Raw genomic sequence first — 24,999 nt, forward strand, 5'->3', positions numbered from 1 at the left:
ATTTTAAGATGTTTACTGTAACAAAAGACTAAAAGGCACTATTGACTAATCATTATCTTTGTAGGTAACTTGTACTTTAAACTGCAGATGCAATACCCCCCTTATATTTAGCACAATTGAAAAGAAAACTTCACAGGTATACGTTGCACTACCCTTTAAGTAGGCATTCAAAGCTTCCAGAATCTGCCCAAAATGATTCTTAGCTCCCAAAGGTTTACTTTTGTTCTTTTCTATTCTCAGCCTCTTAACTTCTAACCCTATTACTGTCCTTCACGGTGAGAGAATCACTGGAGGTCCTCCCCCTAGCGCAAACTAGACAAATCTTCCAGCTTTGTTTTAACTCCTCATGAATTTAGTCTTTTTAATCTGAACGTGAGCTTTCACCTGCATTCTAGCGTGCTGACCCAGAGAGACTTTGGCCGCTAGCAGCAAGCTTTTTCTCCCGGACTCTGGCAGACTAATCTGTCTGATATTTCAGAAAAGCCTGGAATCAACAATCACAGTAGCTTATTCTGTACCCTTCTCATCTCAAAGTCCCATCACCATTGCAATGTGAATCACATGGGCCTTGTATCAGGCAGAGATGCTGATTAACTATCCTTGAGACCCCCAACTGTCTCTTATTTTGGAAGGAAATGAACAGTTTAAAGCACAAATGTTTACGACCAGCATTCCTAAAACTTTTCTGGAACTTTGGAGACTGAATTTATCCACTTTTGGCTCTCAGACTGCTGTCATTGTTTCCAACCATGACCACCTTCCCAGTTAATCTGTTTGCCATTTAATCTCTAACAATCAAACTGCCCAGGCTTGCTGTCAGGCAGATTTAAGAACAGGTAACATTACCCTTCATTTTATCTTGTGTTTTGGGACTGTGTCTTAAATTTAACAATCTTTTAAACTTGATAATTGTAACACTTGCCACACAAGTGTCAGGCAATGACCATCTCCAACAAGAAAGAGCTATACCACCTCCCCATGACATTCAATGGCATGACTGTTGCAGAATACCCACCATCGACATCCAGTGATCACCCATTGACGAAAAGCTTAACTGGACCAGCCATGCACATACTGTGGTTACAAGATCAGGTCAGAGGCTGGGTGTTATGCAGCAAGTGACTCCTCACTTGATTTCCCAAAGTCTTTCCACCATATACCAGGCACAAGTCTGGAGTTTGATGGAAGGCTGCCACTTGCTTGGATGAGTGCAATTGCAACAACAATAAAGCTCAGCACCATCCAAGACACTGCAGCTGCTTGATTGGCGCCCCATCTACCATCTTAAATATTTACTCCATCCCACCACTGCATTGTGGCTGCAATGTGTATTGTCTACAACATGCACTGCAGTGGCTCGCCAAGATTTCTGTGATGGTACCTTCCAAAACTCTGACATCCACACCCAGGAAGAGCAAGGGCACAGGCGTGTGGGTTTCAATTCGGGGCTCACCGGTACCAGTACTGGGGAAAGAGGGAGCTGTACCATTGGGATGGTGTTCACCTGAGCCATGTCGGGGCCAGTGTACTGGCAAAACATATAACTCGGGCTTTAGAGAGGGCTTTTAAATAGTGTGCAGTGGGGAAGGAGTTCCATGTGATGGGAAATTTGGAGAGTTAAGGAAAAAGGACAAGGCAATAGCGTAAGGTAGCGATGCAAATAATAACCAGAGTGTGACAGGAAGGGACAGAGCATACAAACCTAAGAGTGCACAAGCAAATAAGGTCAGAGTAAGGGAAAAATAATAAAAAGGCAATTAAAAGCTCTTTATCTGAATGCACGCAGCATTTGTAACAAGATGGATGCACATGAACAGAAGTAAATGAGCATGATACGATAGCCATTATAGAAACATGTTTGCAAAGTGACCACTTTGAAAACTGAATATTCTAGGGTATTGACATTTCGGAATGACATGAAGAAAGGAAAAGTAGGTGGGGTAACTCTTATTATATTCAAGGCTGTGTTAGACAGACTTTTGATCAACAAGGGAGTTGTTCTTATTGAATGGCAGAACAGGTTCAATGAGCCGAATGAGGCCCTGCTCCTTATCTTATGACCTTAAGATAGTTTCCCTGCAAATAAAACTCTCCTCCAAATTTTTTTTATTGCCCATCCCTTGTTTAGAGGGCATTTAAGAGTCACCCATATTGCTGTGGGTCTGGAGTCGCATGTAGGACACACCAGGTAAAGACAGCAGACATTAGTGAACCAAATGGGTTTTTATGACAATCGACAATGGTTTTATGGCCATCATTGTACTTTTTTTAATTCTACATTTTTGTGAATTCAAACTCCACCATCTGCCATGATTGGATTCAAACTCTGGCCCCCAGAGCATTACCTTGGGCCTCTGGATTACCAGTCCAATGACAATACCACTATACCACCACCTCCCCCAATGTACCACTGCCTATCTTCAAAGCAGCTAAACAAAGACAACAGAAGTTTACAACTTGCTATTTGAAGACAACTGACTGAATTAAGAGTTTGCTCCACTTGATCAATCTGATCATGAATGTTAACATGGTGGCAGCCACCAGGCTTGAACTGATTTCAGAGCCATACAACCCTGCAAAGAAAATTCTCATAAAATTCTGTTGCAAATCTCCTGCATTTAATCTCATGTCCATGGCCCTTCATTTTTGGCTCAACCTGGAAACAGCCTGCTTCCATCTACCTTATGTGACACTTTCATAAATTTAAGTAATTCTGTAACACACATTTACAGTCCTCAAATGAAATATAAAACCAATCTTTTTCCATCATCTTTCATATCAGTATTTCTTCATACCAAGCAGTTTCAACCTTTTTTTATTCAATTATTTATGAAATATGGGCTTCACTGGCGAGGTCAGCATTTATTGCTCACCTTTAATTGCCCACCACTTTGACCCACTGCAGTTTATCTGAAGAAAATACTTTTAGGTAGGAAGTTCGAGGACTTTGACTGTGACAATTACAAATTTTGTAAGATTTCGAAGGCCGGATGGTGTGTAATTTAGAGATGAACTTGCAGTTGGCTTAGGTAGTAATCTGGAGATTGTTTGTGGTTCTGCTTTTTAAATTTTATCCCTAGCTGTTCATACTCCCTCAGAGTCTCGTTCTTAGTCCTCCCTATACCTACTGGATCTTTCCCCTCCTACTACCCAGTCTTGAGACTATATCCATAACCCTAGTGCCAGGTAGACAACACTTGCTTTGGGATTTATGCTTTTGGTTTCAGAGAACAGTATCTATTCCCCCTAACTATACTGTCCCTACTACAACTACATTCCTTTTCACTTGCCCCATTTGGATGGCTCCCTCCATCGTGGTGCTGTAGTCATTTTGCTCATTCTCCTTGCAGTCTCTGTTCTCATCACACACTTTGCTAGAACCTTGAACTTGCTGGAGGATTACAAGGGCTGAGGCTCTGTCATTACTACCTTCTCGATCCTCATAGCTGTCTCACCTGCAATCATACTCTTCTGTCCCTGATCGCAGACCAAATACTGAGCCCACTGAGTATGAATGCCCCCCTGCAACAAGTATTCAGGTAACTTTTCCCCCTCCCCTGATGCACCATGGTGTCCGAAGCTTAGACTCCAACTCAACTCTGAGCTGAGGTTCCTTGAGTTGCAGACACTTCAGAGGTGGTTGCCATGTAGCTTTCATGCTACAGCAGCAACACTTCTGCCCTGTCATCTTTATTGTGTTTAATTTACCTAATTAGGCTTCAGGTTTAGAAATATCACTCAACTGTTGTCTGTAATTATACCAAGTAGTTTAACTTAACAAGTTAAGCTATAAATTTAATGCAATACTTCTAGCTCCCCAGTACCTGTTTAAACTACTGCCCGTGTTAAGAGGGATAAAGTCTTAAATTACCAAACAATCACCTACCTGCTCATTTAATTAAAGCCTTGAACCTCACTAGCTGAAAAAAATATAAAAAACAGCACCTCTTTCTCCCTCTCAAAGCATTCCCCCCCCACCTGCACCAAGTTGCCACTCATATCTTGTTGCACTAGGGCCTTGTTACACTCTGTGCTCCCATCTTCCTGACCAACTACCTTCTGAATTCTGATTAGATAAGTTTTGAAGAGTGCAGTGATAGAGGGAACTTGGGTCTTGGAAGATGGCAACACTTGTTGAGAGAATAGTTAGCAAAGAATATGGGTCTTGAGCTCCATTGATAAAGGTTTTGTGTAAAAAAAAAACACAGAAGTTATGCTGAACCTTTATAAAGCTTTGGTTAGGCTGCTACTAGGTTACTGCACCCAATTTTGTCACTAAACTTTAAGTATTTGAGGGTCTATGAGAGGATGCAGAGGAGATTTGCCAGAATGTAGCCAAAATCCCTTATCCCTGGAACCAAAGTTAGGTTGGAGGTGCAGAGAATGTTCTCCCTGGGAGATTGAGAAGAAATTTCTAGAGGTGTACAAAATTATGACAGGGTTTAAGATAAACCAAGGCTGTTTCCATTAGCTGATGGTACAAGGGCTAGGGGTAACAGATTTAAGAATTTGGGCAAGACACGGGGTTGTACATTTTTTACATGTTGAGTGGTAATCTCAAACTGTCTGCCTATGAGGGTGGTGCATGTGGAGACAAATGATTTCAAAAGGAAATTGAATATGCACTTGAGGGAATTAAACTTATAGAGCTAAGGGGATAAAACGGTGGAATGGGACTAGGTGAATTGCCCTGCAGAGTTGGCATGGACTCAGAAGGGCCAAAGAGCTGCCTCCTGTGCCCTAATATCTCCATAGCTCTAAATTTTCAATAACCGATTCTGGTTTGACATTTTATGCCATTTTAATATTGGATGCTGATATCTTTCAGAAAGTTCACATATCTGAAAGTGAAAAGCTTGAGTATGTTGTATATGTGATCTGAAATTTGGATGATTTTGAACAGAGTAATGATGTATATGAGAGGTGAGCATGATTGACAGTTAATGCAGAAAATCCAGTTATTGTGAAAGTGATTTTTAAAAATGCAAACTACTAAGCTCTGAATGCCGTATGTAATTTAAGAGATGGTTTATATCAGGTTAGGAACATTATAGAGTTTCCTAAATGTATATTACAAAATGGCACATGCAGATTTTATATTTGGGAAATTAGTGCCATCACTCATGATGGTCTGAAGCTTGCTTGATCACCATCAACATTTAGAGAGGAATTTCCCAGAGTCTGTCTTAAATTGGCCTACAGTTCTTTTCTATATTCAGGCAATGTGACTGAGGGAGGGAGTTTTTGGTGCATTTATTGGGATTGGCACATTGGGATGGGGCAGGCTTGATTTTCCAGCTGGTCTTTTCATAAAACTTTTTCATATCTTGTGCTTTGGATGATGCATTTTACACTAAGCAGGATGAGGAGTGTCTGTACCAAAAATTGTTAGGTCAGCCTAATGCAGAATATAGGTTTAACCTTAAGGTGATGAAGGCTTGAGTGAGCCTTCAGTAGTAGGAGAGTAAGTTGAGGGTGTGAGTGGATAATGTGCCAAAGAGTCAGTCGGGATTGATTATGGACTGGATGTAAGTTTTTAAAATACTAAAGTTAAATCAGAAGACAACGTTTGTGCAATCCTAGGTTCAACCTGAGTGAACAGCCAAGGAAATTGTCTGAATCCTGGCATAACTGGAACAAGCCAAATGGCAGCCTCTTGTGTTATTCTTTGATTCTAATTGGAGCCAGAGACACACTGCATTTAAGACTGAACTGCTTGTCTCCAGTTTCGTAGATTTAGCTATATAAAAAAAAAATTCAATTTATAGATTCGATATCAGACAGTGAAACTGACTTAGGAAGAGCCCTGCCATCAGTGGTGCCAGTGGAAGAGGTACAGCCTGGTGTCATTGGTGTACATGTGGAGCTGCTCTTGTAGTTATAGGCGATGCCCCTGAGGGATAACATGTGTTGATGCATAAAAGAAAACTGATAGCAGAACTGTGGACATATCAGAGATAACTGTAAATGTGGGAGACAAAGCTATTTGACAAAATAGTCAAGGAAAACCGGTGCTGGGAAAGAGGAAAGGGGTGGTACTACCGAGGTGGATAGTTGGTGGATGGCATCGTACTGCAACAGTTGTAAAGATTGCAGGAAAGATAAGAAAAGATGGTGAGTTACGGTTGTATGTTATTGATGATTTAGATGAAAATGGCCTTGGTGCTATGACTTGAGTCCGAAATTGATTGGAGAAAATATTAAGATATGCTCATGCAGCTAGGTGGCTGTGATGTGTCGCAGATTTTTGTTAAGCAAAGGTAGATCAGAGATAGGGTGATGCTTTAAAAATGAGATTGAGGTGGACTTTTAAAGGTGAGGGAGGTAGTCTGATTTGGCAGTGGTAGGAACAGTCCTTGAGAATATGGCAAATGTAACAGTCACCAAACTTGAGGCCAAGAAAGGAAAGTTGCCTAGTTTAGAATAAAGATGAGAACAAGTCTAAAGAACAGGTGGTGGGATCATGGCAGAAACTGTGTTGTGGCCAGGGCTAAATTGAAAAGGGTTTTACAGGTCGGGAGGGTGTGTACAAACTGACCAAGTGGCTTCAGATGCTAAAGTTCTAAAGTAACAATACTCTCATTAATTTAAAGGTGCATTTCTGACAGATTTTAAGGTGCGTTTTTAGAGCGGAGTAAGAGGAAACTTTGCTTGCACCTGAAATGGCATTTTCATCTTTGGTGGTGGGTGAAACATATTGAATTTTGGAATTCCTCATTAATGATCCTCCCTTGGTGCTTGAAACTTCACAAAATGTTCAGAAAGGAGCACTGCAGTTTAAGGGTAAGTGAATAGGTGTACATAGTAATGTGCATGCAAGACCTTAAGATATAGATTCATCTGGTTTCTACAGTCCTCTTAGCAATGCCCTCCAGTAATTTGTTCATTGTACTTTTGGATAGGATATCTGTGTGTGTCATAGATTTATCCAGAAATTCTAGCCATTGTTGAAATTCCCATTCTTTGCAATAGAAGTGTAGATTGAGCAACAAGAGTTTTGTTTGCATTTAACATCGTTGCAGTATCCTATTTTCCAAGTGTCTGTAGACACTTCTTTCAGAATTTTTGTGACATGGAAATTAGTGGATTTTTGTTTGGGTGGTACACTAAAACATTGTGTTGAGTTCCAGAGGACAGCTACTCTGCAAGCTAACTGCAGTATCAATTTCAGAATATTCTATATAATTTAAGGTAGATAAAAATGCACACAATCCATCATATCTGAAGAAGTAGCAAAAAGACCAAAGATTTATCTGATTTGATTGCAAATGGAGTTTTGGGTTGTGTGGGTGTTGAAACTGTATCTAATATTCTAAAGTACTAAAATACCCCAGATTTTCTACCTTTCATTTCAGAAACGTGACCTTGTAGTCTTGTGACTTTCATGTGTTCTGACTGTCATCATTTTTCTCCCCCTCATCACAGAAATGCTATGAACACAAGCAATACAGACATGGGTTGAAGTTCTGCAAACAAATTCTTAGCAATCCAAAATATGCAGAACATGGAGGTAAGTTAACTTTGGATGGATGACTTTGATAGTTAATTTGTCTTTAATTTCTAGTCAACAGGCCTAAATATTATGTGCTTGTCTTGGATTCCTTTGCATTTATGTTTGTTTTTGTAATGTGACCATGGCCTTCGGGTTGTGATGTAGAATTGCTACTGTGATTATGGTTAATAATGGCAGGCTGATTGGGGTTGGAGGGGCGGTGTGGGAAAAGTCATAGATGTATTCGTTTGCAGAGCAAAGTGCTTTCATGTTGCCCATTTTTAAAAATATATTTGTTTGTAGGATATTACTGGCATTGCTGGCTAGGCCAGCATTTAATTGCCCTTGAGAAGATGGTCATGAGCTACCCTCTTGAACTGCTGCAGTCCATGTGGTGTAGGTACACACACAGTGCTTTTAGGGAGGAGTTCCAGGATTTTGACCCAGTGACAGTGAAGGGATATATTTCCAAGTCAGGGTGGTGTGTTTCTTGGTGGGAAACCTTCAGGTGGTGCTGTTTCTATGCGCCTCCTGCCCTTGTCCTTCTAGATGGTAGCAGTCATGGGTTTGGAAGATGTTGTCTGAGGAGTCTTGGTGAGTTCCTGCAGTGCATCTTGTAGATGGTAAATACTAACACTGTGCGTTGGTGGCGGAGGGAGTGAATGTTTGTGAATGGGGTGCCAATCAAGCAGGCTGCTTTGGTGTTGGGCATCTTGTGTTTTTGAAGCTGTACTCATCCAGGCAAGTGGAGAGTATTCCATCACACTCCTGACTTGTGCCTTGTAGATGGTGGACAGGCTTTGAGGAGCAAGAGGTGAGTTACTTTCCATAGGATTCCAAGCCTCTGACCTGCTCTTGTAGCCACAGTATTTATATAGCTAGTCCAGTTCAGTTTCTGGTCAACAGTAACACCCAGGGTGTTGATAGTGGGGGATTCAGCGGTGGAAATGCCATTGAGCATCAAGGATCGATGGTTATATTCTCTTTTGTAGTAGGTGGTCATTGCCTGGCACTTGTGTGATATGATCACTTGTCAGCCCAAGTCTGGATATTGCCCGGTTCTTGCTACATTTGGACACGGACTGCTTCAGTATCTGAGGAGTCACGAATGGTGCTGAACTTTTGTGCAATCATCAGCAAACATCCCCACTTCTGAGTCAGATGGAAGGAAGGTCATTGATGAAACCGCTGAAGGCGGTTGGTTCTAGAAAACTACCCTGAGGAGCTCCTGCAGTGATATCCTGGAACTGAGAAGATTGCCCTCCAGCAACCACAGCCATCTTCCTTTGTGCTAGGTATGACTCCAACCAGCAGAGAGTTTTCCCCTGATTCCCATTGACTCCAGTTTTGCTAAGGCTCCTTGATGCCGTACTCTGTCAAATGCTACTTTGATTTCAAGGACAGTCTCTCACACCACCTTGGAGTTCAGTTCTTTTGTCCATGTTTGAACCAAAGCTGTAATGAGGTCAGAAGCTGAGTGACCCTGATGGAACCCAAACTGAGTGTCAGTGAGCAGGTTATTGCTAAGCAAGTGCTGCTTGATAGCACTGTTGATGACCCCTCCCATCACTTTTCTGATAATCAAGAATAGACTGATGCCGTGCTAATTGGCTGGATTGGATTGATCCTGCTTTTTGTGTACAGGGCATACCTGGGCAATTTTCCACGTTGCCAGGTAGGTGCCAGTGTTGTAGCTGTACTGGAACAGCTTGGCTAGGGGGCGTGGCAAGTTCTGGAGCACAAGTCTTCAGTACTATTCCCGGAATATTGTCAGGGCCCATAACCTTTGCAGTATCCAGTGCCTTCAGTTGTTTCTTGATATCACGTGGAGTGAATCGAGTTGGCTGAAGATTGGCATCTGTGATGCTGGGGACTTCCAGAGGAGGCTGAGATGGATCATCTACCCGGCACTGCTGGCTAAAGATTGTTGCAAATGCTTTAGCCTTATCTTTTGCACTAAAGTGCTGGGCTCCCCATCATTGAGTGGGGGAATATTTGTGGAGCTGCCTCCTCCAGTGAGGTGTGTAATTGTGCACCACCATTCACGACTGGATATGGCAAGACTGCAGAGCTTTGATTGCTCTGTTGGTTGTGGGATCACTTAGCTCTGTCCCTTGCTTGCTGCTTACACTGTTTAGCATGCAAATAGCCTTGTGTTGTAGCGTCACCATTCTGCAGGTGAATATTGACCTCCAATAGTTAACCTAAATAGCCTTTATTTGCCTGTAAGGAATTGAGTGGAGGGGGGCGGGGTTGGAAAGATAGACACATAAGAAAACATTACTGCAAAACACAATTTCTATTGCTAGCAAGGGTGATTGGATGGTTATTGGTTTGGAATCTTTTTTTTCTCCTAACTGCAGAGTTCAACTAATTCAACGCAGATTAAGCAATCAAAATTGAGACCGATCTGAAGACTAACACCATTATCTTTGGTCTCTGCTACAAACTCTCTGTCCCTTAGCCACTGTCTCCGTATCTCTGCCTGCAAATTGTCCTGAGACTGAACCAGCCTTGGAGCCTTAGTCTCATAATTGACTCTCAAACTAAATATCCAGGGGTTCCCAAAGATCATCTATTTCTACCTCAGTAACATCACCTGGCTCAACTCTTGCTTCAGATCATTTGTTGCTAAAACCCTCATCTATGTCTTTGTCACGTCTAGATTTGACTATTCCAGCAAACTGCTGACTGACCTCCATGTTGTACCCTCCATAAACTTGAGATCATCCAAAATTCTGCTGCCTGAGGCTTAACTTGCACCAAGTCCCACTTAACCGATCACTCCTCTGCTCATTGATCTACATGAGCTCTCGGTTAAGCAGCTTCCTGTTTTACAATCCTTGTTTCCAAATCCCATCGTGGCCTCTCTCTTTCTCTCTCTCTCTCTCTCTCTCTCTCTCTTTCTCTCTCTCTCTCTCTCTCTGTCTCTCTCTCTCCCTCTCTCTCTCTCTCTCTCTCTGTCTCTCTCTCTCCTCCCCCCCTCCCCCCCTCCCCCCCCATTCCACTGTGATCTTCTGAAGCCACACAACCCTCCAATATATCTGCACTTTTCTAGTTCTGGGCTTGTGAGCATCCCTGACTTTAATCGCTCCACCATTGGCAGACATGCCTTTAGATGCCAATCCCTGAGCTATGGAACTTCTTCCCTAAACCTCTCTGGTCTCTCTACCGCTCTTTCCTCCTTTAAGCCGATCCTTAAAATCTACCTCTCTAACCAAGCTTTTGGTCTTCTGCCCTAATGCCTTCGTATGTGGCTCTGTGTCAAATTTTAATTTGGAACACTCCTGTGAAGCACCTTGCAGCAGTTAACTATATTTAAAGGTGTGATATAAATACAAGTTGTAGTAGTATCTGTGTGGTTCAGCTATACAGTGGGTTAAGTTGCTGTGCCATTGATGGAGCCTTGATTTTTTTAAAAATTGAGTCATAAGCTTTAAGTGCTAAAAGATTCCCATTTTAAGTTGGCCTTGTTCTTTTTCTCCTGGGTGTTCCTTGCCATTACGAATTAATTCAGCTAAGGCAAAGTAGAATTTTTGGGACCACCTGGTTGATTTGTCTGCATGGGATTTTGTTGTATTGACATAATACCTGTTTCTGCATTTTTGGTGTTAAGTATCAGGATCAAAAAAACAATTAATCTCATGCATGTATGGCCCAGTGCCCTAACTTTCTTCAGCTAGTTTTATTTTTTAAATAAATCTGGATATTAATCTGTGATCTAAGAGCAGTGGTTTATGTTGAATAAATACAATATTGATTAGGCTCTATTTTGTTACCTAGTACACTGTTTACCGACTTTTTCTGGTCCCCACTGACGTCATTTTAGATGTTCATAATTGTTCATGAGATAGCTGTTTTAATTTCTGTTTTAGTAGATTAATGTTTAAATGTGGGAGAGGTCATTAACTGGATGGGAGTGGTAAAATCACAAGAACATGTTGACACCAGGCTTTAGTCTCAGCCACAGTGGGCTTGAGGCTCAGCCAACTGTCCCTTTTCTTTTTTTCCGGATCAACCAACTTTGCCTTCGCAGTTTAACCCTTGAGCTGATCCCTTTCCAGAAACGCATCTAATTATTTCTTTTTTGAACTCTATTTTTAATGACTAATACAATAGCATTTCACTTGATGGTGTAATGCTTTATACAGAAACTCTTAAGGTCCTCGTGAGAAAACACTTTATAACTTCTAAATATCCATGAAGACTTTTTAATAAGAAAAATGCAAGGATAAATTTCGGTTAATGTGGAGCTACAAAGAGTTGTGTGCTGTTGCTTTTCCAGGGCAGTGCATAGTGAGTAGACACTAAGCTGGATTTATGCACAGAAAAAGAGAAACTGTATAGGGGAAATCAACTGTAAAATGACCAGATTTCACAAGTAAAAGAACTTAATTATACAATGAAAGGAAACAAGCATTTATAATGTTGGCACTGTATGAAAACATCAAGAATCAGTTGACCTTTCACTTGTCAAGTGCTGGGAGAGCAACCTGAAACAATGGTTAGCAGTTTGAAATAAGAAACGGCAGTATTTTTACCTGTAATGCTGGCTCTTTATTGCTGTTGCTGAAATGGGGACACAAGCCAAATTTTCCTGTCGTCTTCCAGTTTTAACCTATCAAATACAAATATGATTTGCCTAAAGTCTTTTCCTGGTGTCAGTATTTTGCAAAACACAAAGTACGTTGGTCTTGATCTATTTTCTAATTTCATTCGGCCCCACCAGTTCATTTTGGTGTTTATCCTTCACATGAGCTGTAGTCTTAATCCCATATTCTCTTTTACCTCGATCCTTTCATCTACCTAACCTATTTAAATGTCGACGTGACCGCTTCTTCACTTACTGAACTGGTAGTGAATTCCACAGCCATAAAATCTTTTTTAAAAAAATTCTTGCTGTCATAAGGGTCTTGCATTTAATTCCTTATCTAGAGCCATCTTTAAGACATCCTTTATTTTTATTCCCTCACATCAAGCAGCAATTTAGTACCTGCATGATACACCCTCTATTGCCTTCCTATAGCATGGAGCCCAAAAGTGGTCTTGGTAAGATTTCATATAGGTTTACCATTATGTCTTGACATTTTATTCTATAATGCTTGCTATAAAACCCAATAGTCCACAAAGTTTCTATGTCAATTGTTAAAGCAGAATTACTATCCATTGACTGAACATATGCCCAGGCATTTGATTTCAAATATTAAACTGGACTCGCAGGATTGATTTTTCTGTACGCCTTGCTTTGTGTTCGTTCTTTCTTGCAGGCACTTGCCCCTTGGGAAACAGGAAGTGTCTGCAGTTTTCCCAAGTGACCATTATTCATTTGTGATCCTCAGCCCTAGGTTTAAGCAGGCTAATCCTGCTCTCACTAAATATCCAACACATGCATTTACTACAGTATTTGTTATATATCCATTACAAGCAACAAACCTATTGCCGATTTCCGTCCATCCCATCCCCCCTGGGCAAAACCAACCCAGTCCAGAGATGTTGACTCCAATTGTACACCCCTGCTACTGCCTGATATGACCCCAGAAAGCCAGTTGAAGGATAGAACTGGAGCCAGTCTTTACACCGGCATATTTGTTTACAGAGTTATGCATTGCAAGCCTACACCACCTAACTCAATAACCAAAGTTTCAGCCTGTATCTATTTATATGGATTGCAGTGAGTCACCAGTTATATCCCACCGCCTGCATACAATTGATCATAATTAATATACAATTAACACTGCCATCACTACGATCAGATAACTGCATAGATCATTGATGGAACTTGAGACATTCATGGTCTTTATGGCCCATCTATTTTACAAATAGGCTAGTTAAGGAATTGGTGTCACTAAGTAATTGCTGTTTACCAATAATTCAGTAATATATAATGCAATGTAGCCTTATTTTAATGTAGATCGTTTATCTGTCACAAATTATAATTCATTATGTCCCGACAAAGTAGTATCAGAGTTTTTGGTGCTTTCTCTTGTCCTGTATGATTATGGACCTTTTCCATAAGTTTGTTCTAAATAGTTATTTGGTAATACAGAACATGGAGTTTTGCTAGAAAAAAGAGTGAATTTTTTTGTCCAAGCTTTTCACTTTGCATTCATCAGGACAATTTGCAAGAAAATACAAATGCCTGGGCAAACAATATATTTATGCTGTATGGGAACAGTGTGCTGATTGGTTAGCAAGTGGACTTTGGTTGGGTAGAGGCGTTGCCATTGAGAATACACTAGTTGATGGTGACTGACCTTGTTAACTGCCAAGCTTTGTTTGAAATTTAAGCCAGGCTGCATGACTCTGGTCAAGACATTGCCCTGGGGAATGAAGCAGCGAATGGCTTTCACTTGTTTAGCTAAAACAGGCACACGGTGTGTACATATTCTTTGTCTGCAAAGAACAGGGCCCTATGCATTAATATATGTAGCTCCCAGTACATGCAAATGTGCCACACTGCAACCCCGACTGACAATCTTAGACTGGTTGTCAGTGTAATTCTTATCACACTGAGGATTATGTAGCAAATGTTGTCCAATCGCAGAATCACATCTAATATTGGACACTGTGACTTGAGTTTTGCAAGCATGGGCTGGTTGGGTACCTTGCCCATTGTGATCAGCAGAAAGGACATGCTGTTTGATATGACCTGCTAGCCTTTGGGATGTATGGCTTACAAACGTGGCATCACACTGGCACTGAAATTCATGCACCACATTTGTGTGATAGGCAGAAAGTCCTTTTGGCTTGACGGCAGCATCCGGTTAGTGGCGAATACCATTCATGTTGCTACTGCATGGTAGCAGTATCAAACAGCTTCACCTGCTGCTCAAATTTAATAAATATCCTTAATATTTTACCTTAGTTTTAGTTTAATTAAACATTAATGACATTTGTGTTTAATGCCGCAGTGAGGTTGAAGTGGAAGCACATGGAAGTTGTGATGGAGAGCCACAACTGGGCAGAAAGGACTGACTGTAAACCTTTGTGTAGAGTCTCTGTTTCAATGCCAGCAAGGAATCTTAAAAGTACTTTTAGCATAGTTTTTTGTTCATTTTGGGGATTATAAATTCTTGCTGACAGAGGCGTCCAGAATCACTGAGATAATTGACAAGTAATGGTTTGGTAGATTCTGATGCGATTGTTACTTTTTACAGTGAATAGTTACCACTGTCAATGTTACCATCCAAAGGAAGCTGCCACATACAAACTTTAGTCCTGTTAAAATTGGGTCACTTCACGACGATGCTTGCAAAATGAGCTTTGTTTGCCTTTTGAAGAAAACTTAAATTTAGCTTAGACTTGATCAGGTATCAGCAAGTGACATAATTAACTGTTTCCCTCATCATTCCTTACGCAATAGTGTCCATCCAGAGGAGGTGGAGGCAACATAATTTGCCAGAGTAAAGAACTGAAAATCAATTTTGCCCATCGAGCAGTGGATTTGAGAGTGACAGAAACCCGAGAGAACCTGGATGACTGATGCACTCTGGGAAATGGTTGATATTTGAGAAATCTTAAGTTGTGGAAATTGGGTTGGGGAATATTGGATGCAAAAGTGAATTCTAGTATATTTATCCAATCCAACTGTCGGTGTGTGCTTTGAACCATAACACTGCTGTGAATTTGTAACAAAATTATCAAACAAGTGACTCCATATACAGTACATTTGATTTCTAATTTTGCAGAGACCCTGGCGATGAAAGGTTTGACTCTAAACTGTTTGGGAAAGAAGGAAGAAGCGTATGAGTATGTGCGGCGAGGCCTTCGAAATGATCTCAAGAGTCATGTCTGTATCCTTTATAAATAGATTTTTCTTCGTATGAGTAGATCAAATAATGATCTGCATGTGACTAAATCATTAAGTTATTCACGACAAATTTAAATCTGTTTATTGTTAGTCAAATAAATTGAGATGAGAAGAGGCTAAAAAAGATGCTGCCTTTTGATAGAGCAGAAGTGCTCCTCTGAGTTGGCTTCTTTTTTTGCCTCCCCTTGCACCCCAACACCTACCTTGTTTTGGAGTAGCCTCCATGCTGCATGATTATGCCTCTTTTCACCCATTTTAGCCAGTAGTGAACTGGCATCATGTTAATTACACAGGAGTTAAAATAGACTGTGCCCCTTCTCTACAGCAGCATGTGCTTTTGTAAAGCATGTCACTACCCAGATGTGCCCAGAGTTAAAAGCAGGATCTTTTGTATATTTATGACCCTTTATATTGGCAGAATAGCTTTGAGGGTGTGAATGGCCTACTCCTGTGCCTATGTTCTTAAGCTTCTGTAGTATCAGTATTTGCCTCTGAGTCACCATTTTTTCAAAAACAGCATTATGTTTAATTCTGATAATTAAATCTGTTGTAAATTTGCACACTATAAAAAATACCCATATAATACTAGTGCATAAAAATATTCCTTTATAATACTTGCTACCATTAAATATTAATTTTCGACATCGGAGTGTCAAACCATATGCAAATTTTCATACATTACACTCACTGTGAGCTTCACTTTTACTGTTCCTGAATTCACAGAAGCTAATTTCCTGATGATACTGCAGTGCCCCAGTGAGAAGATCTGTTTTGCAGAGGAGTTCTGGTCTGGACTGTAGCAGTAATTACATTCAAAAATAAAATCTTGTACAATTCAAAATTGTGCTTAGTTCTGCTTTGCATAATTCATATACTGAACATTGAGCTACATCTTAAATCAAAAATCCAACAAGCCCTGTTTTGGTTACACAAGTGGCTCAAGAGGGCTGAGCTGCTGGTTCTTTCCAAATTGGCAGTCATTAACTGCATCAGCATGCTGCAAGCGTAGTAACTGCTGATAATGCAGATTATTGTAACCTGATTGCTTTTGATGATACAATTTGTTTTAATTCATTCTAGATTACCGAATCCAGTCATTAGCCTAATAACATTGCATTTATCATGTTTAGTGTTTGATTTCAATAACAGGATGCTGATTCATTTGTTCAAATTGAGTCCTCCCAGTACCGTTTCTTCCTGTAGTTTAAGCCCATGGTTGTCTTTCATACTGGTTGTCTTAAAATAGTTAAGTTGTAATTCTTAATGAGGGATCTTGCACCAAAAGAAAATTGCATCCAAATAAAATTAAATTGAACCACATAAGAATATAGTCTTTGCAAATAGGAACTTGTGAAAATTGCAAGTGCTGTTTTTCTTGACTATGACCTAGGTTGGCATGTGTATGGTCTCCTTCAGAGATCAGACAAGAAATATGATGAAGCCATCAAATGCTACCGGAATGCTTTAAAATGGGACAAAGACAATCTTCAGATTTTGAGAGATCTCTCCCTTCTCCAGATCCAGATGCGTGACCTTGAGGGCTACAGGGTGAGTGCTTCTTCTTTGCCCATCCAGGTGGTGGATTGTTTGAGTGAGAGATGACTGTGAATGTGCTTTTCCTTGAACAGAATTCATGTTCAAGTGCACTGACTCGTAAATTCCTGTCTCTGTGATAAAGGGCAAGAGCTATGTTGCTGTAATACCATATATACTTGTGTGGATGTTGAGTTTCTAAGACTAAATTTTGAGCCAAAAAGTAGGGGATCGACTTTTACATGGATAATATTTTTGAGGTGTTGAATTCCACAGTCTCCCATCATCTTAGTATCGCAGAGTTGCCTGGTCGGAGACTGATCCTGCCAACTCCACTCCAAAAGTAGTGCAAAAGGAGTCCAAAAGTATCTCTGTCATTGAATTTTTATTTATAAATAATAACATGCATGGAGGCAGGCATTAATTTGTGTTCACTAAATTCATCAAATTCCTCAAAAGCAGAAGTATATACAAATTTATGCAATTTCATCATTCCTTTTATAGACAGTTGTCTTCACTAACACTGTTTTCTCTCCAACTTTGCTCACAGTTTGGCTGGCATGTCAAAATTCATGGGAGTCTCATCCATGTTCCCAGTACAAGCCAATCTGTATCCATTCTTTTGTTTGATTATAAACCACTGAAATGTGATAGGTTCTGCTACAAGATGCTGTGTAATCTTGGTCTGCTGTTGCAGTACAAAATTGTTTCTCTTCATAAGCCTTGTACATCATCCAGAGCTGGTTTGAAATTGCAATGCCCAATTTTCTTGTTTCAGGACGAAGATTTGGATAGATCTTTGAGAAACTGGCGATTTTCATTGACATATTTTGCACCTTCATTTTCCAGTTGTGGCCACATGCTAGGTTTTCCTCTGTTTGCACTTTTGTTCGAGCTTCCTCCAATTTCTAATGTTCTCCAATATCTTGAATTCTCTAGCTGCTGCATAATTATTTGTTTGTTCTGTCATCTCAACAACTGTAAATTTGAGCTGGGCTGTATACCATGTTTGCATATTAGAGGGCAAGATTGGTAGGAGCACAGCACCTGTCAGTGAGGAGGTAGCCTTGACTGGGCCTGTTGACATCCGCAAACACAAGGAGCTGAAAAGCTGCCTTCGATGGTGTGTTATTCTAAGATTCAAACAAAGAGTAGGTTTGCGCTGGGACGTGTTTGACTTGAGCAAGGGTGCCTAGTGCAAAGAGTTTGGATTTTTTGATCAAAAGTCGGGGGTCGACTTTTACACATCAGCCATACTGTAGTATATATGATAGCTATAAAGTCCAGAAATACCATTTGTGTGGTGTTGGTTGAAGCAGGCTTGTTGTCAAATGTACTCATTATATGTTCACAATAACTATGTATCAAATTGATATCCTTTCTTGCCTCTGCACACCTTCAAGGAAGGTACTGCTCAAGTTTCTCACGTGACATGAATCCACATTAGTGTTCTTGAGGTCCTGTACAAATATCTTTAACTTGGCTACATCAAAATCCTGGAACTCCCTCCCTTACAGCACTGTGGGTGTGCAGTGATTTAAGAAAGCGGCTCACCACCATCTTCTTGAGGACAGTTAGTGATGGACAATAAGTGACACCCACATCCCTTGAGCGAATAAATAAAAATAAAACACGCCTTTTAACTTTGGCTAGTTTACCTTTTTTGTGAACCAATTCAAACAAATTTAAATTCTGTCTGAAAACACACCTAATGTGGAAAAACTTAGTGAGGAAAAGCTATACTGATTCCTTCTAAACACAATCTTCTATAGCTTCATGATTTATAGGACCTTTTTGATGTATATTAAATAAAAGTTGTACAATAGCAATAAAATGAGATTATGCCTTTACAGACATAATTACTTATGGACAATGACTGTCAGTAACAAATAGGCTAGTTTAATCCAGTTTTGCCTTTCATGCGTAAATATACAAATTTCCACAAGAGGGTGCTTTGCACTCCTCCCTCCATAATGAAAAAGTTAAAATTTAAGTGAATTCCTCACAGCCTTAATACAATTCTTGTTTTTCATTTATTCACAAATCAAACTTAACCACTGGTTTCCTATTCCTAAGAAGATGCCCCTTTCCTGATTTAAACTTTCAGAACTTGTGGAAAGACACTGACCCATCTTGGACTGAGTCTGAGTAGAAGTTTTCTCCAACCAAGGTTGATTTTGACCTTGACCTACAATTGAATTTTCCACTTCATTAGACACCTGTCTGACTCGAATCTGAACTGGTTTCTAGCACAGCTTGTGTTGGAGTAATTATTGGTGCTCTACACATATCCCAACTATCTGATTCATCAGATTCATTTGATTCCTCCCAACCTCCTTTATTTTTGTGAACCTCTGAAGGTAAACTATGATCTATATGTACAAACCTAACCTTTCCACTACTAAACATCTTGACCAAATATGTGTGAGGACCACACATTTTTGTGACTCTTCCTGGTAGCTACTTCAAACTTGTGATCATGATTCTATGCTAACTTTCTGGTTCAACTTAAAATTGGTTTCTCTTACTCCTATTATGACTCTGTCTTGATTGTTTCTTTCCTAATGTCTGCTACATGTGGCTTCAGCAATGAAAGCCTCGTTCTGGGCTGACGTTCTGTTGGTGGTACAGCGAGGTGTGTCATGATAGGTAAACCAAGTTTTGTAGCCTGTGATCTAAAGAAAACTGACATTTCTTCAAATTTGTATCTAGCATTTGCTTAACAAGAGCACACTCGACAATATGTATTGCGCAGTCTGCTACTGCATTGGAAGCAGGATGATAATGTGGGACTCCGGTGTTTTTTTTGCCGCATTGAATCTCATGAATTGTGCAAACTCTTCTGAACAAAACTGATGCCTGTTGTCAGATCCAACTTCCTCTGGGAACCCATAAGTAGCAAACATACTATTTTGTGCTAGCTAAAAGCAAAATACTGCAGATGCTGGAGATCTGAAATAAAAACAAAGTGCTGGAAAAACTCTGCAGGTCTGGCAGCATCTGGAGAGAGTGACAGAGTTGACGCTTTGAGTCTAGTATGGCTCCTCTTTGTAACTGAAGAGTGGTAGAGATGTGATGGGTTTTATGCTTTTGGAAAAGAGGGGAGGGGCAGGGATAGATGAGAGGGCAGGGGAGATTAAATGTCAAAGATGTCATGGAACCAAAGGCAAAGGGAGTGGTAATAGTATTAAAGAAAGAAAGGATTTGTCCTTGTAGGTTTTCATAGCAAACTAAAAATCACTGCTGCCTGAAAGCAAAAACATGGGAACAAGATACAGATTGGCACGTGAGACGTGTGTTTAAATGGAGGATAGAGTTCATGGTCTTACGTTGAACTCAATGTTGAGTCCAGGAGGCTGTAAAATGCCTAATCGGAAGTTCCTCCAGCATGTGTTGGGGCTTCACAGGAGCATCATAACAGGTTGAGGACACACATGTGAGCATGAGAGCAAGATGGTGAATTGAAATGGCAAGCAACCAGAAGGCCAGGGTCACGCCAGTGGGCTGAGTGAAGGTGTTCAGCAAAGTGATCATCCAGTCTGTATTTGGCCTCCCTAATGTATTAGGGAGCATTATGAGCAGCGAATACAGTATGCTAAATTGAAAGAAGTACAAGCAAATCATTGCTTCACCTGGAAGGAGTGTTTGGGACCTTGGACATTGAGGAGGGAGGAGGTAAAGGGGTCGAAGTGTTGGGTGTGATAGAGAAGTGGACCAGGGTGTTGCAAAGGGAAATGGTCCCTTTGGAACGCTAACAGGGGAGTGGAGGGAAGATGTGTTTGATGGTGGCATCATGCTGGAGTTAGTGGAAATGGTGGAGGCTTAATCCTTTGAATACAGAGGCTGGTGGGATGGCAAGTGAGGACAAGAGGAGCCCTGCCATGCTTCTGGGAGGGAGGGGAAATGGGTTGGACAAGGTTGAGGGCCCTGTCAACCACAGTGGGCTGGTGGCAATCCTTGGCTGAGGAAAAAGGCTAGTTGTCCAATTCATCCGAAACCCCTCAAGCCACTTTGGCTATCTATCACAATAGATGTTGTCTTCAAATTCTGAAAAATATTTGTGCAGCCTCTGCCACGTTATAGCTGACCATTTCCATGGTTGCAAAGGTACCGATAACAGCTTCTTTTCTACAGCTTGACATTTCATTGTGTTTTCTCTGTCCTTATGTAACCCTGGCCACCAAAGATAGCTCTTCACTAGACTTTTTGTCAAACACATTCCCAAGCATTGATCTTGTGGATCACATCGCAACTGCGATCTGTACTTTTCAGGGATTGCAACTCTATCTTCCCATGTCATACAACCCTTATTAACTGACAACTCATTCTTGTGTGTAAAACAAAAAAAGCTTGATTTTTACATCCATTATCTGTGTTGGCCATCCGTTTGTGATATAGTCATATACCCTTGCAAGTATAGGGTCCTATAAGTTCTACAATGTAACCTGTTGTGACTGGTACTTATCTACATGTGGAAATAAAAATACATCTTCCCTGTTATGCTCTACCTCTGGTGATAATCTAGAGACCACACCGGCATTACAATGATTTTCTGATCATCTGTATTTAATGGCGTACTTATAAACAGACAAAATCAAACTCATTTTAACATTTGGACTGCTGTTCAAGTGGGTGCTGGAGACTTTGGATTCAAAATAGTCGTCAGTGGCTTATGGTCAGTTGTCATCATAAAACGACTGCCATGCAAGTATTTGTGAAATTTTCTTACTCCAGAAATTAAGGACAGTGCTTCACGTTCTATTTGGGTACAATTTCGCTCACTGGCACTGAAGGTGCACGAAGTGAATGCAATCAGTGTCTCCTTGCCGTTAATGAACACGAGATATCACAGCATTTATTCCATATGGAGAGGCACCATATGCTAGCTTAATCTCTTTGGACAAATTGTAATGTGCAAGCATTGTATCTTTTACAAGCTGGCTTTTACACAGTATGAATGCCTTGCCACATTTCTTTGTCTAATTCCATGGAACACCCTCGAGACCATGGAATTGATGCAATAATGTTGCCAAGTTTAGTATGATTTCGCCGTAATCATTAGGCCCAAATAAAATCTGGGCTCAAATTTTCTGAGGGTGTGGTGGATTTCTTATTACTTGAACCTTACTCTTGGTAGGATGTAACCCACTTTTGTCAACTGTGAGACCTAAATACTCTACAGATTTTTGAAACGTTTCACACTTGTGTGCCTTCACCTGAACTCTACGCCTTTACAAATGTTGGAGCACCTCTTTCAGTTCTGTTGTCATGGGTCTGCTTGTTTGGAACTGAAGTAAGCATGTCATCCAAATAGCACTGAATTCCTTGCAAAATTTGGTTAATCACCCCATGGAAAATTCTAGGGACTGAAGAAATACTAAATGGCTGCCTATGAAACTGAAATAGACCCATGTGTATATTGTTGATTAAGTATGCCTTAGACTCATCATCTAACTCAAGTTGCAGATGAGGCTTTGAAAAAATCTGACCTCCTGTCAACATTGTGAACAGATTCTCCTTGTTTGGCAAAATATCAGGTGGATTACATTCCAGCACCTGATTTTTAAGATTACCTTGTAATCATCACATATCCTTACACTAGCATCTGACTTTGGCACTACCTCTATGGGAGTACCGAATTACTCCGCTCTACTTTAGAGATGGTGTTTTCAGTCTCATCTTTTCAGTTCTTGCGCTATCTTCTCTCTTGGAACATTGGGTACTGGACGTGGCCTACAACGAACTGACCTCGCGTTCCTCTGAACCCGTACATTTGCCTTGGACCCTTAAATCGGTTTGCCAGTTTCACTAAACACCATAGGATATTTGTCAATCACGCTGCTTTGCGATGTGAATTTTGCTTCTCTGCATAAAAGCTAGCTCCAATAAAGTGCTGCTAACCACTTTCTTCCTAACAGGGCTGGCTATTCCACTCTTCACAATGATCGGCAATTTTGCACATTGATCACTGCATGTGACTGGAACCAATACACTTCCAATTATGGGAATCTTCTCTCCTCCATAACTTTGTAACTCTATTCATGAATTTTCCAGCTGATGTTGATTTAACTTTTTTCACAATACAGCAACTTGGGAATCAAGCTAACTGATGCACCCATGTCAACTTCCATGTTTACCGGAGCTCCATCCAGTGCTACTTGGGTGCCCTGCGAATTCCCACGGGACGTCCTTGTGCTTCTGATTGTATGGATCTCAACCAACCTGCTGCTGTTTGACATCTGTATTATGCAGCAACTGATATTTCTTCCAGCTAGCGTTTTCTATGTTTGCCGCCTTGCAACATGCCTTGGCCTAAGGATTGGTAACAGGATTTTGTTATAATACTGCTACTTAGCGCTGCTGATGTTGGGGCATTCTGCTTACTCATCTGCAGCTTATTCAGCAGATGCCTGAATGCAGATGATTCTCTCGAGTCACGATCTGTTATATCCATGGACATTGCTGTTTTGGCAAGTTATTTCAAAAGTCAACTTTGGCAATATCATCTACTTATTGCAAAAGGCATTTGCTTTTTAAGCTGTAAACAAATGTGTCCCACAATGTTGTCTCTTGAAATTTTCCAAAGTTACAATGAATGGATAGCTTTTTCAAGGCCATGATAAACTCTCCAACATCCTCACTGACCACTGATTCCTTCTTTCAAAATGGTAGCTTTCTACAATTGCCAATGGCTTGGGGTTGCAGTGCTGCTCAAACTTAATCAAAATATCCAGTAGTGGTCTGACCTTTGGCTTTGTGGGAGCGAGCAGGTTCTGGACCTGCCTCAGTCAAAAATTCCACCCTTTTCCTTACACCCACTGCCTTGTTGACAGCTGGATTATCAGGATTTTCGAGGATATTGCCAGCAGTGAAAAACATCTCGACCCCGAAAGGCTGTCAGCCCTGGCAGTACTTCCCAGTCGCCCTCTAATTGCCGTAGGAGCAGCCATCTTCTAAGGTCAGTCCACCCACGTGTACAGCACAAAATTTTTAGACTACCTTTTAACCACTTTCTCAACAAAGAACATTCACAAATTCCTTAGCCAGTTATCTGGAGACTTCTCCAAACCAATGTTTTTCAGCTAGGAAATCAGTGATCCCACCTTTGCCGCTGAAGTTACCATAGCTTTACAAACAAAATCACATGTGTGAACAACATGGCTGTCGGCAGCAGTCTAATTTAAAACAGTTTTGCCGTTATGTACATAAATATGCAATGGCCACAAGAGGGCGGTATCACAGTTAACGATTTCATTTCTCCAGGGTTTACTCTAAGCCCAGACTCTTGGACTTAGGCTGTGCATTTCCATATTTTGCCCAGTTTTGTTGGTCAGTATATGTTAAGTTTATTGTTTGCAAAATTGTGCCTTTTTTGTTTCATGGCTATACTCAGCATTAGCTGCTGGATTTGTTGCATTCTCATACAGTATTTTTGCCATCAGGGTCTCCTAGTAATTAAGAGTTGATAAAATCAAAACCCAACTTAAACTTCATTTTTTATGTCAGCTTCTGTTTTTGAAATTAATTGTTTCCTATTTTTATTTTTAAGAACAAGAGCAGTCTTACAGTCATTAGCCATGATGGTAATTTGTTTAGGTATACCATGTAACTATTTTTTCTGCTTTCTTTCCCTTTTTCAGCAAAGCGTTAAAAATTAAGCATAATTAGTGTATTTTTTTAAAGCCTATTACATCTAGTTGCACAAGATATTTGCCTTGTGCGTGTATGAAGTGGACTGGATTATAGTATGTTATATTCACACCTTATTGCTAGCAAATGTTACAAAACTCATTTAAATTTATTTGTTTCATCAGTTAATGGAAAACTTGCTTAACATTTGCTTTGGGAGCTTCTTTAATGTGGCAGTAGGTAAGGGTGCGGTGTGAAGTGGCATTGAGTAGCGTGGATTACAGCAGTCTCAGTTTTGAATCTTGGAATGTGCTGAGCTAATTACTGTTTGCCAGGTGACCCCATGATGGTACCCAAGGCCAAAGGGGAGGGTCAGAAGGTTAAAATAAATTAAGTTCATGCAGGTGAGCATAAACCAGTGACCCCAGTGGGGAAAAATATGAATATGAAAACAGGCTCAGTTTCAACTGTAGTGCTGCTCACTGTCTAAACTCATAAGAATGTTGAAGGGCTGCAGGCACACATGGAACAGCAC

General features: G+C 40.6%; 1 protein-coding gene across 4 annotated transcripts in view; it reads left to right on the plus strand.

Annotated features, from left to right (window-relative positions):
• The window catches only part of naa15a (N-alpha-acetyltransferase 15, NatA auxiliary subunit a), an 85,882-nt gene that overhangs the window by 12,162 nt on the left and 48,721 nt on the right, over window positions 1–24,999 (plus strand). For all 4 annotated transcript variants that reach the window (XR_013576181.1, XR_013576184.1, XM_078538727.1 and 1 more), the window contains exons 2-4: window positions 7,426–7,510; window positions 15,181–15,285; window positions 16,693–16,850. Coding sequence is in view for 2 of the 4 variants with exons in the window: in XM_078538727.1 (XP_078394853.1) it covers window positions 7,426–7,510; window positions 15,181–15,285; window positions 16,693–16,850 (348 nt within the window). In the remaining 2 variants the exon portion in view is untranslated. The remainder of the gene's footprint in view (window positions 1–7,425; window positions 7,511–15,180; window positions 15,286–16,692; window positions 16,851–24,999) is intronic.

The sequence above is a fragment of the Cetorhinus maximus genome, chromosome 1 (genome assembly GCF_964194155.1).
Source record: "Cetorhinus maximus chromosome 1, sCetMax3.hap1.1, whole genome shotgun sequence".
In the NCBI taxonomy this organism is placed as follows: domain Eukaryota; kingdom Metazoa; phylum Chordata; class Chondrichthyes; order Lamniformes; family Cetorhinidae; genus Cetorhinus; species Cetorhinus maximus.